General features: G+C 39.9%; 3 protein-coding genes across 3 annotated transcripts; all 3 read left to right on the top strand.

Annotated features, from left to right (window-relative positions):
• The first annotated feature begins 303 nt into the window (after nt 1–303).
• Nucleotides 304–3,364, top strand: LOC146972058 (chemerin-like receptor 1). Its single transcript, XM_085801831.1, has 2 exons — nt 304–401; nt 1,113–3,364. The coding sequence occupies exon 2, from the start codon at nt 1,124–1,126 to the stop codon at nt 2,255–2,257; it is 1,134 nt and encodes a 377-aa protein (XP_085657957.1). The 5' UTR covers nt 304–401; nt 1,113–1,123; the 3' UTR covers nt 2,258–3,364.
• A 2,238-nt stretch (nt 3,365–5,602) lies between these two features.
• On the top strand, nt 5,603–7,708 carry LOC146972057 (chemerin-like receptor 1). Its single transcript, XM_085801835.1, has 2 exons — nt 5,603–5,736; nt 6,385–7,708. Exon 2 carries the CDS (start codon nt 6,392–6,394, stop codon nt 7,466–7,468), a length of 1,077 nt encoding a protein of 358 aa, XP_085657961.1. The 5' UTR covers nt 5,603–5,736; nt 6,385–6,391; the 3' UTR covers nt 7,469–7,708.
• A 3,643-nt stretch (nt 7,709–11,351) lies between these two features.
• LOC146972056 (chemerin-like receptor 1) lies at nt 11,352–12,462 on the top strand. The gene has a single exon (XM_085801833.1). The coding sequence runs from the start codon at nt 11,352–11,354 to the stop codon at nt 12,444–12,446; it is 1,095 nt and encodes a 364-aa protein (XP_085657959.1). The 3' UTR covers nt 12,447–12,462.
• The last annotated feature ends 54 nt before the right edge of the window (nt 12,463–12,516 follow it).

Here is a 12,516-nt window from a genome sequence, read left to right as displayed (position 1 = left end):
TTGAGTTTCTCAGAGAACAAATGTGTTGCAGCAAGAAACTTCTCATGGCATTAAAAGCAGATGATTTGCTGAGAGAGGGAGTAAACTGAATGTGTTGCGTTGTGTAGGTTGCTCATATTGTGCAACTGTGCAGCATAACTGTGCATCCATGTTAAATCGAACATGTGTCTTTAAGAAAAAGATTTCTTTCTTTCTTGTTACCAGTGTGATAGTGTTTAAGCTTTAATGGTCTGCAAAGTGCCCTAAAAGTACTGTCTGTATAGTCCCGCCTTGGTGTGAGCAATGACGTCACATATGTAAGGAGTCTGGGATCAGATCTCCACACTTTTCCTCGTAGTCGGAGTTTTCCAGAGCAGCTTTTGAGACGGACACATCCTCGTCGGACTGGAGCCTGGAGAGAGGTAGGCTAATGCATCTTCGCTGTTACCCTCAGGTCAGTTTTGTCAGATGAGGTTATAGGGAGTCGCATCACGTTTGTCGATCGCGGAGTCATCCTTCCCTTGCTGCTTGCCGCTGTATGACTGACACAGATCCTCTTAGGCAATGAGCTGTTCAGATACGATAAGCATGTAAATTGTACCTTCAGGCTATGTCTGCTGCAGCTCCTTTTACTAAACGAGCGGTTTTATTTTCTTTGGATAAGAAAGGAAACACTTAAGCGCAACAATTTCTATTCCTTTTAACGCGTTGATATAGATTCCCATCAGTGCGAAAATGTGGTGCTGTGCATACTGTGCAAGAAAAAGTATCTAGTTTGGCTTTGTGTTTTTTCTGACTTATTATTATGCCTCTGGCAGAGAAAGTCGGCGTACTTTCTGCAAACTGTCATTAAGACTTGGCAAAATGTCTGTTGTGGTACAGGAAAAGGTTGTGAAGCAGTATGATTTGTCCCCATGCAGTTACAGTCGTGCCTCTGTGAACTGCATCCCCTCAGAGCCCTTTTAGTCAACAGACATAGATTAAACCAAAATTAGCATTTTGGGGGGAAAAAGAAAAAAAAAGTGAATTTAATTTCATAACAATGTAAGTTAAATACCAAAGGAAATCACTAATCTCATTAATTATTAACAACTAATTTTGATTTAAAGGGTAACTACTTGTTTTCGTTGCAGGTTCTAAGACAATGATGGAGGTAATGACCACTACCCTTTTCTATGTCATGAATACATCAGACTTCACCGGGGTCAATGGCTCTTTTTATGAAGACGACGAAGAGTATGACGACAGTGAGCATGATGAGCTGAGAAAGTCTCTCAACATCATGTCTGTCATTGTTTACTGTCTGGCCTTTGTTCTTGGTGTGCTCGGGAACGGAGTGGTTATCTGGGTGACCGGGTTCAAGATGAAGAAAACCGTTAACACAGTTTGGTTCCTCAACCTGGCTGTGGCCGACTTCCTCTTCACAGCCTTCCTGCCCCTGAGTGTGACCTACACAGCCATGGGTTTCCACTGGCCTTTCGGCAACTTCATGTGCAAACTGAACAGTACAATAAGCTTTCTGAACATGTTTGCCAGCGTCTACATCCTGGTGGTGATCAGCGTGGACAGATGTGTGTCTGTGGTGTCACCTGTCTGGGCCCAGAACCACCGAAACGTACGGAAGGCGTCCTATGTGAGTCTTGGTGTTTGGGTCCTGGCTCTGATTCTCAGCGCTCCGTACTTCATCTTCAAGGACACTGCACCGTATAGTGAAGATGTCATCAACTGCTTCACAAACTATGGTCTCTCTGATGATTACGAAACACAATCTGTGGTTGAGCTGCGACATTTTCGCCATCAGGCCATGACCCTCACCCGCTTCCTCCTTGGATTTGTTGTCCCCTTCACTGTCATTGTCTCCTCATATACTGTGATAATCCATCGTCTCAGGAGGAACCGCACCCTGTCCAGCCAGTCAAGTCGCCCCTTTAAGATCATCGCTGCAGTCATCACTACTTTTTTTCTGTGCTGGGCTCCTTATCACATCATGGTTCTAATTGAGATGGTAAATCACACGGCGGATCATCCAAATGACACATTAACCCATGTCACTATTATTGGTATCCCTATAGCCACCAGCCTGGCCTTTCTCAACAGCTGCCTGAACCCACTGCTGTATGTGTTCATGGGTCAAGATTTCAAGGATAAAGTTCGCAAATCCATCCTGAACGTACTGGAGACAGCCTTCCAGGAGGAGGTGTCTCGCTCCTATACTTACACAAACTCAATGGTCACGAGTCGGAGTAAAGAGAAGTCGGTTTCTGATGCTGAAGTATAAAGTTATCCATGATATGCATAAAAAATACTGTCACTGTACATAGAAAATGTAACTTTATGTAACATATAACTTTTTTTTGCTGTTGTTTTTAATAATTGTATCATCTAACACTTCCTACATTATCTGCGATTTAAACATTTTGTCTGTTATGATTTGAGTTTTATGATTGGCCAACTGCTCAGAGGAAAGATAGAAAGAGCTCCACCTTTGAAATACACATTGTAGAACGACTCATAGTGATATTGTGCAATACTCTGAAGATCAAAATGTAGCCTAATGCATTTATGGTATTTAATATTTGGAAGTGGTTTAAAAGTGATGTAAACAAAGAAATGAAACAGAAAACACATACAAAATACAAACTGATTTTAATTATGCAGGTGTCCTGTTAGTTCCACTTGATACTATGCTAAACCTAGTGAATATATATTATGCATTTTTTTCTCAGAAAATGAGATGTTAAACAATTCATTTATACTGTGGAAGAATTTTTGCAGTATATAAGACACCAACTGTGCAACATAATGTACTGTAAGTATAACAGAGAGTTTACTGAATACGTAATCTAGAGTCCACACTCAACCTACTGTGTGCACATGTGTGTGGCAACACCATAAAAACTCAGCCTTTCAACTACTATATATCTCCTGCAGGCTTTGATTAACATGTTATTCCACACAAGGGCAGTAATGGGAGTCTTACAAATATATTCCTCAGTATGAGATGTAATACATTATAAACTTTAATTGTAAAGCTTAGTTTGATGTTGTTTATATTTGTTCTTTTTTCCTTTTTTTTCGGTCTTTGACCACCACCCTGAGTGCATGCATGTTGTGCTATAATATGATCATTTAATTGTATGATTTGCGGTTACTATCATGGAAGATGAAGCAAACTGAGCAAACACTCACACTTTAGAGGCAAGAATCAGATTGCTTGTTTTATGCTTCGTTGTCTAGAAAAAACATCTTGCGAGATTAGTCAGTTATCAGAATGTTTACAGAGAAACTGTCTGTTGGGTCACTAAATGCAATGGCTAAATTATTCAATGTATTCTTCGTTGCTTTGCTTTATCTGCCGTATGTGACCTAATATCAATCATCTCTATGAAAAGTCTATTCAAGGGGAATGAAATGAATTGACTTTTTTTGTTGCTGTTGTTGATGATGATGATGATGATGATGATGATGATGATAGCTGTTACTATGATTCTCATGATTATTTCAATTATTAAAATATTATTTAGACTTTACCAACTTTCCATAATGTTAATCTCATAACAAATTATGCATATCAATGCATGTGTAGCTAAGATACAGGTAAACGATAATTTGATAATGTATTAAATTAATATTTTTGAATTTGTGCAATTTGTGACCTCCTCTGGTGCCTGACTTAAGTAGGCAAATGTGTGATAAATGTCTTCATTTTATTAGTGAGATCATTTGGACACTGGTGTAACTTTTGCCCAATACAGTTTGCAGAAACATTTAGTCTCCTCTGGATTTTTCCACAGTATATTTTTCTTAAAGTTAGGAGAGCACTTTGCAATCCTCCATTATTGTTAATTTTATATTGCTGTTTGATATGATCTAAAGCAGATATTTGTGGAACAGAGCGCTGCTGCCACAAGTCCTAAAGAGAGCAGTCCACTTGAACTGTGAATGAATTGTGGGAAAGTTTCAGTCAAGAGAAAACTGCAGAATAGATTCAATGTGTCAAAATTTTATCAAAAGAGTACACATTTTGAAGGAGCTTTTTCGTACCTTTTGCCATAGCAAACATTAGCATGAATAAGTGTTTACTAAGAATCGAGGAGAAAAGTTGCAAGTTCAGCATCAAATTTTAAATCCTTACTCACCAAGAGTCGTCTAAATCTGTGAAAAACAACCTTCTTGTTTTGCTTGTATTTCTATCTTTTGTTTTACTGATGTGAGCACACTAACCAGCTAGCCCCTGTCCAGCCAGGCCCTCTCATCACTCGCTGATACTGAGCTACCGTAGCATCCAGGCTGCCCTAAAGAGGGGGTGCTGCTCAGAGAGCACACTCGATTATAACCTCTTGTATTGTTAAGCCTTTGTCAAGGCTGCTGAGTAAACGCTAACATTAGCTGTAGCGGGAGCAAAACTTACAGAAAAGCTCCTTTATAGCTCTGTAACTTAATGATACTCTGTAGAGAGGGCTGGTTAAAGCAGAAGTAAGCGATATTTTTGTGTTAATATGAGTCTTAAATAGTTATATCTTCCGACGGGAATCACTTACATGGAGTGTTTGGACTGAAACCCGGGTCTGTCAGTCACTCTGCTCTGCTCTGAGCCGAGGAGAAAACTTTTCTTGTATCCTACAAGCTTTATCCAATGAGGAGAGAGAACGGCATGCAGGGCTGTGTGTGCAGCCAAGGGATGCGCATGAATGTGATGACGTAGGAACGAGGACCAATAGATCCATGACGAGGGCGGGGGCTGCTAACTCCATTGGCTGACAAGAAGTTATGGTGCGTTCAAGGCAACCTGTAACCCGTGTTTTTCCGACCTGTGAACTCGTACCAGTTCGATCTGGTATGAGTTCACGGGTCGGAAAAACACGAGTGGCCGTTATAGTGCACTTTCACAGGCAACAGGTCGGAAAAACACGAGTTACGAGTTGCCTGGAATGCTACAAAGTCGTAAGTCGTGACTTGAAGCCGTAACTTACGGTTTCAAAAGCCTGCCTGGAACGCAGCATTAGCCAGAACGACCGGATCGCTTACTTCTGCTTTAATATGTGGTATTCTTCCAGTCTGTCAAAAAACAAAGTAACATTTAAGAGTAGCAATGATATTATATTTTATCTGTGATAATTTTATGGTATTATCAGTTATCAGTAATCTGGTAACTGGTGCCAATACCGTTTCTGTTGTTGCTAAACACCTTTTTGTAAGATATGTGTAATAAATGAAAAAAAAAACGCGTCTTTCAAAATGATGTAGGTAATGAGAACAAAACAGGACACAGACAGCAGAGACCTGTGGAATTGCAATATCATAAATGCAATTCATTATTTTGTTTATATGTCAACCTTTAGTGGATAGTAAGCTGCTGTTGTATCATACTGTTAGGCAACCATCCGTTACTGCCAGATGCTGCCACAACTTTGTTGTAACATTGTGCAGGGTGTATAAATGGGTAACGGAAAGATGCTTTTATATCCAGGGTTAGGATGCTGATTCACACAATTTCCACATTGCAACAAAGAGTAAATGTCAACATGCATGTTGCGCAAATAAGGACATATTCAGTTCAAGTGTGATTTTCAGAAATGTGATGGACTTGGGGTTAGAGGGAGGGTTTTATTTTGTTGTTTTTGTGGTTCCTCCTCAGTGTGGGCAGTGACTTATTGGACTACTTCCCGTGGCTAGTGTATATAAACTTGTGAGAGTTTTTGCAAAGAAATCTCTGCTGCAGATTCCCACCCAGCCAACTGGACACCTTTGAGAACGGTATGTTTCCTTTTTTTTCTTTACATGAGATAAGACGAAGGAAATATCACCAAATTTTGGCTGTAGAGAGCAAGACAAACACTTCAGGCAAGCAGACAGACAGAGAAAGGGTCGTACATTTCCAGAGGAGTAAGAGCGCTTTATTTTTTAGGTAATGTTGTTTAGATTGTTCCAAATACAGCAAAAGCATTTTTCCTCACTTCAAGTTCATAGCTCTGCTGGAGTGAGAAAGGTAACAAACCCAAGATATAACATGATAATTTACCAAGAAGGTGGTTATAAGGTCTCTGAAGAGCAGGTTCACAAACTTTTCAGACAGAACACAGTGGTGAGCTTGAATTATCACCAATGATGAACCTTTAAGCATCACAAGTGTTTCTGTGGCTTTGGCTCCAACAACACAAGCAGATGATGCAGCTCTAAGCCAAGATCTCCACTACTCAGAGCTGAATCTGTCAGTCCTGGATCCAGATCAGTCAGTTCATTTTGAAGGTTCACTGTCAAGATTAATTTATTACTGTACTGAATATTACATATTCATGCAAGAACTATATTATTAAGAGCTGATACTGATAACAATGTGGATAAACTAGACAAAATCAAATAAGTTCAAACTCACAATGTGTTTGTGTCATATTGTCATTGCAGCTCAATAATGGAGGCGAACACGACCCTTTTCAATCACAACAATACAGATGAAACTATTTACTTCGTAGATAAATATTCTCAACTAAGAAAGGCTCTGAACATCATGTCTATCATTGTTTACTGCCTGGCCTTCGTTCTTGGTGTGCTTGGAAACGGAGTGGTTATCTGGGTGACCGGGTTCAAGATGAAGAGAACCGTTAACACAGTTTGGTTTCTCAACCTGGCTGTGGCCGACTTCCTCTTCACAGCCTTCCTGCCCCTGAGTATAACCTACACAGCCCTAAATTTCCACTGGCCATTTGGCAACTTCATGTGCAGAGTTAACAGTGGTGTAAGCTCCCTGAACATGTTTGCCAGCATCTACATCCTGGTGGTGATCAGCGTGGACAGATGTATATCTGTGGTGTGGCCTGTCTGGGCCCAGAACCACCGAAACGTACGGAAGGCGTCCTATGTGAGTCTTGCTGTTTGGGTCCTGGCTCTGATTCTCAGCGCTCCGTACACCGTCTTCAGAGACACCGCGCCATCATTTTTTAATGAAGAGTATATCAACTGCTTCAACAACTTTGGTCTTTCAAATGATGTCACACCATCTGTGATTGCGTTACGTCATCGGGCCATGACCCTCACCCGCGTCCTCCTTGGATTTGTTGTCCCCTTCACTGTCATTGTCTCCTCTTATGCTGTGATAATCCATCGTCTTAGGAGGAACCGCATCCTGTCCAGCCAGTCAAGTCGCCCCTTTAAGATCATCGCTGCAGTTATCATCACTTTTTTCCTGTGTTGGGCTCCCTTTCATATCATCGGCTTAATAGAGTTGGTTCATTTTACATTAAGTCCAACATTCGACTATGTCCTTACTATTGGTTCCCCTATAGCCGTCAGCCTGGCCTTTCTCAACAGCTGCCTGAACCCAATGCTGTATGTGTTCGTGGGCCAAGATTTCAAGGATAAAATCCGCAAATCCATCCTGAATGTACTGGAGACAGCCTTCCAAGAAGATGAGACACACTCGTTCACTGACACAAAGTCAGCAGACACCAGTCAGACCAATGGCAAGTCAGCGGCTACCACAGCAGTGTGAGGCTGGAATTTGGGGGGGGGGTCATGTTTGTCAAAGAGTGCTTGTATTTACAATGTTGTTTGTCTTTGCACACAAATGTTTTGTGTCAATGCCATGCAAAGCTCAACAGTGGAAAAAAAAAGTAAGTCTTGAAAGAAAACCCAGCGGTTATTTCCAAACATTTCCTTTTGAATAAAATTTGGTAATACCAAAAAAGGGAAGTTTTTTGTCACGTTTACATCTTTCACTTGCAGGGTAGATTTTAATGACCATACCCTTACCTGTGTGTGGAAGGAAAGCACCAATACGAGTAGTTTATTGGTTATAATTTTAAAATTTAATTATAAATAAAATTCTGGCTCATGAAGTAAGCTATTATAACAAATACATATTCCTATTTTGCTGTGCTACAAATTGTTGTGAGCTGTAAAGTTTCTAGTGTTGTGTGACCACTGTAAGGCTTATTGAAAGTTAATTTCCCAACTTCCACTTCACAAGTTACCAACTCAATCCAATTACGACATGAGTCATGACTTAACATAAAAGAATTGGGTACACAACTGTGTGTGTGTGGCAACACCACAGAATCTACTTCCTTTTACTTTTAACACCTGCATCTACATATCTAAGGCAAGCTTTAATAAACATGTTACAAATTTTTTATTATTATTATTTTATTCTATTTTATTTATTTTTTTTATTTAGAGGACAGTGCACATTAATGGACATGTAAATGTGCCAGTGTTAGTCAAAGGCTGATTTCCAACAGTAGTCCTCCGGCATGATGTTAAAAAGACCTGTTAAACATACAACTGTCAGCCTTGTAATATAAAATACAATATTATGTGTAAAGTAGAAGCTGTGCTATAAACTTAGCTTGGTTTGATCATTGTTTGACCACTTTTTGTTTGCTTATTTTTCTTAAGAGATGTATCTGGCCTCCATTCTCATTGTGTACATGTTCTGCTGTGATGACAATGTTAATGTTTATGTGGTGATTTTGTTCATAAGACATCATAGTAAGCTTGTTGCAGTTTAATGAACTTTGAATTGATTCGTCACAAACATAAAACAGTAGGCCTCTATGTTGTATGACTTTGGTAAATATTGCTATACCGCTCTTTAATCAAATAACCACCATGAATTTATCACTTTTATCTCCATTTACCATATCTACCACAATTAAAGTGCTACAACATTGTCCTACATTTCCTGTGTTTTTCAGTATATGAACTTGTGCAAAACTTTGTGTGACAAGAAGTGCCCATCAGTTAAGTGGAAGCGATGTGTCTTAGATCTGACCTCAGAGCACTGCCCTGCTCTGTCACAGAAGGAAGGATCTGTTGCCTGTTTGCATCAGGTCAAGTAATTGACTGCCCACTTGTGGCAGCAGCAGGAAATCCTCGTTGCAAGTAAACCTGACTTCCATCCTATTGTCATGGGCCTGACTGTAGGATTTTTGACCTGGAAGCAATCAATCCACTTCCTTGCTCCTGACCATTTAATAAACATGCATATGTGTCCATTTTATGATAGCATGGACTGCTCTACTTGATTTGGTGCTTACAGGTTTACATTTTTTTGATGCAGCAACTGTATGATTCAACTGTTTCAAGAGGACCACCAGGCTGCTGCCAGGCAACTTAACTTCACATAAAGATTGAAATGCACACGTACTTGTGTGAGACTGCAGATGTGAACATTGTGACATAAAACTGTTTATAAAAACTTAATTCTGATCTATTTTACGTCGTATTTGCATCACATGATATTGATAATATTATTATGAACTTCTTTATTAATGAAAGCTGACCAGCAGACAAAGCTGTTGTACAATATAACTTCAAAACTGTGTGCTGCAGACCCAGGACCAAAACTTTACAGGGAAATAAAGTAATTTTTTGTTTTAGCAAATCTTGAACATCTTTTCCTTAACTGTGTAACTTTTGAGGTAAATCTCTTTATTTTGTGACAGAAATTATCCAACCAATTTAGAATGAGATACATTAATAATAAGACATCTTCTAGGGTCTTACATATTTTCAAAATATAATCTTGTGAGGGAGTTCTAAAGTTCAGTGGAAATCTGATTAAGAGTTCACACAGGAAGAGACGTGCAGATAGCCATGACTTAAAAACCCCAGTTGATGTGAGTCAAAGTGACAACTCTACATCAGACAAAGATACAGTGGCAAAGATGGCGTAGCTAGCCTACAAGACAGCTTACTATCCCTAAATTAATGTCAAATGTTGCAAATACTGTGCATATTCGGATGTCAGTTTGTAATGGTAATTTTCAGTGTGTACTTGTTTATTCCTTTCTACTGTTTTGTGCTCTCTGTTTGATACAATACAGAGACACACGTTGTGCATGTTCTCACGTAACATCGCCTGATTCTCGGATTTGACTCCTGTTGCTGACCTTGGTGTACATTGTAATCTGTTTCAGCTTGATAAAGTTCACTTGTGGGGGGTGTCACAGATTCCACAAAACTCCCCTGCTCAATGTATTTTTTGTTCCATTCCTTGCAGACTGCGTTGCACTCTGTTCGACTGAGAACCTTCTTTGCAAAGAATAAAACCCTTAAAAGACAGTCGATCTCAACATCTTTATTTCAGTTCTTGCCTAACAAATTTCCACAACAAGTTCAAACAGCAATAAAGAGAAATTATACTCTACGGTACATCAGGAAGATATGAGCTCAACCACATGATGTAGCAGGATCAGTGGTTAACACCTTAAGGTGTCACAGCACCAGCTCTTTCCGAGACGTTCAGGTATTCATATAGGTTGCTGGGCTTCAAAAACTCATTTCACACCTACTATGTTTTTTTAAGATGGGGTATTTAAATCATGCATCAGCACAGTAAGGATCTGTTGAGTTTTTCTATTTCGATTATAAATTACAACATTTAAGGACCTCCAGTCTGGTGGTGACTTGACACATATGAGTTATGTGAATACACATATAAACCAGACAGAGTTTGTGTTCATGTTCTAGTTCCAGAAATCAATCTAGCAGCAGCATTTTCAATTAGGTTTGCTTGAGTCCAGAATGAAGGGTATTACAGTAATTACAGTCAGACAACTCTGTCTAGATTATGGGCAGATAAAAGGGGAATTATTTTCCTGATATTTCTTAAGTGCATGAAATAAGACTGCGCATTTGTGTTTTGAAGCAAAGGGGAGAATTAAAGGCACTCCTACTGTAGATTTCTTACAACGGGGATGATGTTATTAGAGTGGAGGTCAAGACACCATTAGCAGTGGAGCTAATATGATGTGATTCACATGTATCATATATTTGCCATGTGTTAAATGTGCTTTTGAAACAGATGTACATTTTACAGTCTTTATTTATCTGAAAAACGCTTGTCCTCACATAAATTGTAGTTGTATCATTTGTACCACCCTTTTTGTTCCTCGTGAATTTCTGTGTTACATATGTTCCCGCCTCCATGAGCTCTTAACTTCACACATATAAGTCATGTGGACTACAAATTGATTTGAAACCTGACAGCATTCGATGTGAGTTACCACAGCTGAACACTTCCTCATCCAACTGACCGACTTAAGGTAAGGTAATTTTGCTATATTGACTTTACATGAATTTAAGATTAATGTGTACAGATTGTATTGAAAAAATAAGATAATTAAGGTATCAGGTGAAGGTAAAAGCCACAGTGACAAACACCTTCTGGAATGTATTATTATTGATCATAAGGTAAGAAACAGATACTATGATTTTGGTATATTTTTTAAAAAGAGAAACAGTTCAGCTACTCTCTCATGAACTGATCTATTTAAAAATCTTTGCTCTGTGCTGGAGGATGTTGAGGTTTTGGGAGAATTGAGAAAATAATATTTTTCATGTTTCTGTCACAGGCTGGTCTCAAGAGAAGGATGGAAAAAAATAATCTAACAGATCTACCTAACGGAAATACTTATGATGATGACTACATGTACAGTGATGACCTTGCTGAGCTGAGAAAGTCTCTCAACATCATGTCTGTCATTGTTTACTGCCTGGCCTTTATTCTTGGTGTGCTCGGTAACGGAGTGGTTATCTGGGTGACCGGCTTCAAGATGAAGAAAACCGTTAACACAGTTTGGTTTCTCAACCTGGCTGTGGCCGACTTCCTCTTCACAGCCTTCCTGCCCCTGAGTGTGACCTACACAGCCATGGGTTTCCACTGGCCTTTCGGCAACTTCATGTGCAAACTGAACAGTACAATAACCCCCCTGAACATGTTTGCCAGCGTCTACATCCTGGTGGTGATCAGCGTGGACAGATGTGTGTCTGTGGTGTCACCTGTCTGGGCCCAGAACCACCGAAACGTACGGAAGGCGTCCTATGTGAGTCTTGGTGTTTGGGTCCTGGCTCTGATTCTCAGCGCTCCGTACACCGTCTTCAGAGACACGGAATATGGTGAGAACATCATATGTTTTGACAATTTTGCTCTTTCTGATGATAATCAAACAGCATCTGTGGTGGACCTAGAAGAGTCACGTCATCAAGCCATGACCCTCACCCGCGTCCTCCTTGGGTTTGTTGTCCCCTTCACTGTCATTGTCTCCTCTTATGCTGTGATAATCCATCATCTCAGGAGGAACCGCACCCTGTCCAGCCAGTCAAGTCGCCCCTTTAAGATCATCGCTGCAGTTATCATCACTTTTTTCCTGTGCTGGGCTCCCTTTCATATCTTGCAGTTAATAGAGTTGGTTCATTTTACAATCAGTCCAACATTCGACTATGTCGTCGCTATTGGTATCCCTGTAACCACCAGCCTGGCCTTTCTCAACAGCTGCCTGAACCCACTGCTGTATGTATTCATGGGCCAAGATTTCAAGGATAGAGTTCGCAAATCTGTCCTGAATATATTGGAAACTGTCTTCCAAGAGGAGGTGTCTCCATCTCATACTTACACAATCTCAGTGGCCACCAGTCAGAGTAAACATAAGTCAGTTTCTGATGCTGCGGTATTAGATCAGCCATGAAATGTATAACAAAAATATTTATGATTTTCACACAAAGCAGCTTTGTGTTATTGTTATATAACAATTTGTT

The sequence above is a fragment of the Trachurus japonicus genome, chromosome 16 (assembly GCF_045865225.1).
Source record: "Trachurus japonicus isolate A0001 chromosome 16, Traja_1.0".
Lineage (NCBI taxonomy): Eukaryota > Metazoa > Chordata > Actinopteri > Carangiformes > Carangidae > Trachurus > Trachurus japonicus.
The sequence above is the reverse complement of the archived record's forward strand: the minus strand, read 5'-3'. Positions and strand labels throughout refer to the sequence as shown.

Bases quoted from the DNA above. Each gene is read 5' to 3' on its own strand.
- LOC146972057 (XM_085801835.1), top strand. From the start codon at position 6,392: ATGGAGGCGAACACGACCCTTTTCAATCACAACAATACAGATGAAACT.
- LOC146972058 (XM_085801831.1), top strand. From the start codon at position 1,124: ATGATGGAGGTAATGACCACTACCCTTTTCTATGTCATGAATACATCA.
- LOC146972056 (XM_085801833.1), top strand. From the start codon at position 11,352: ATGGAAAAAAATAATCTAACAGATCTACCTAACGGAAATACTTATGAT.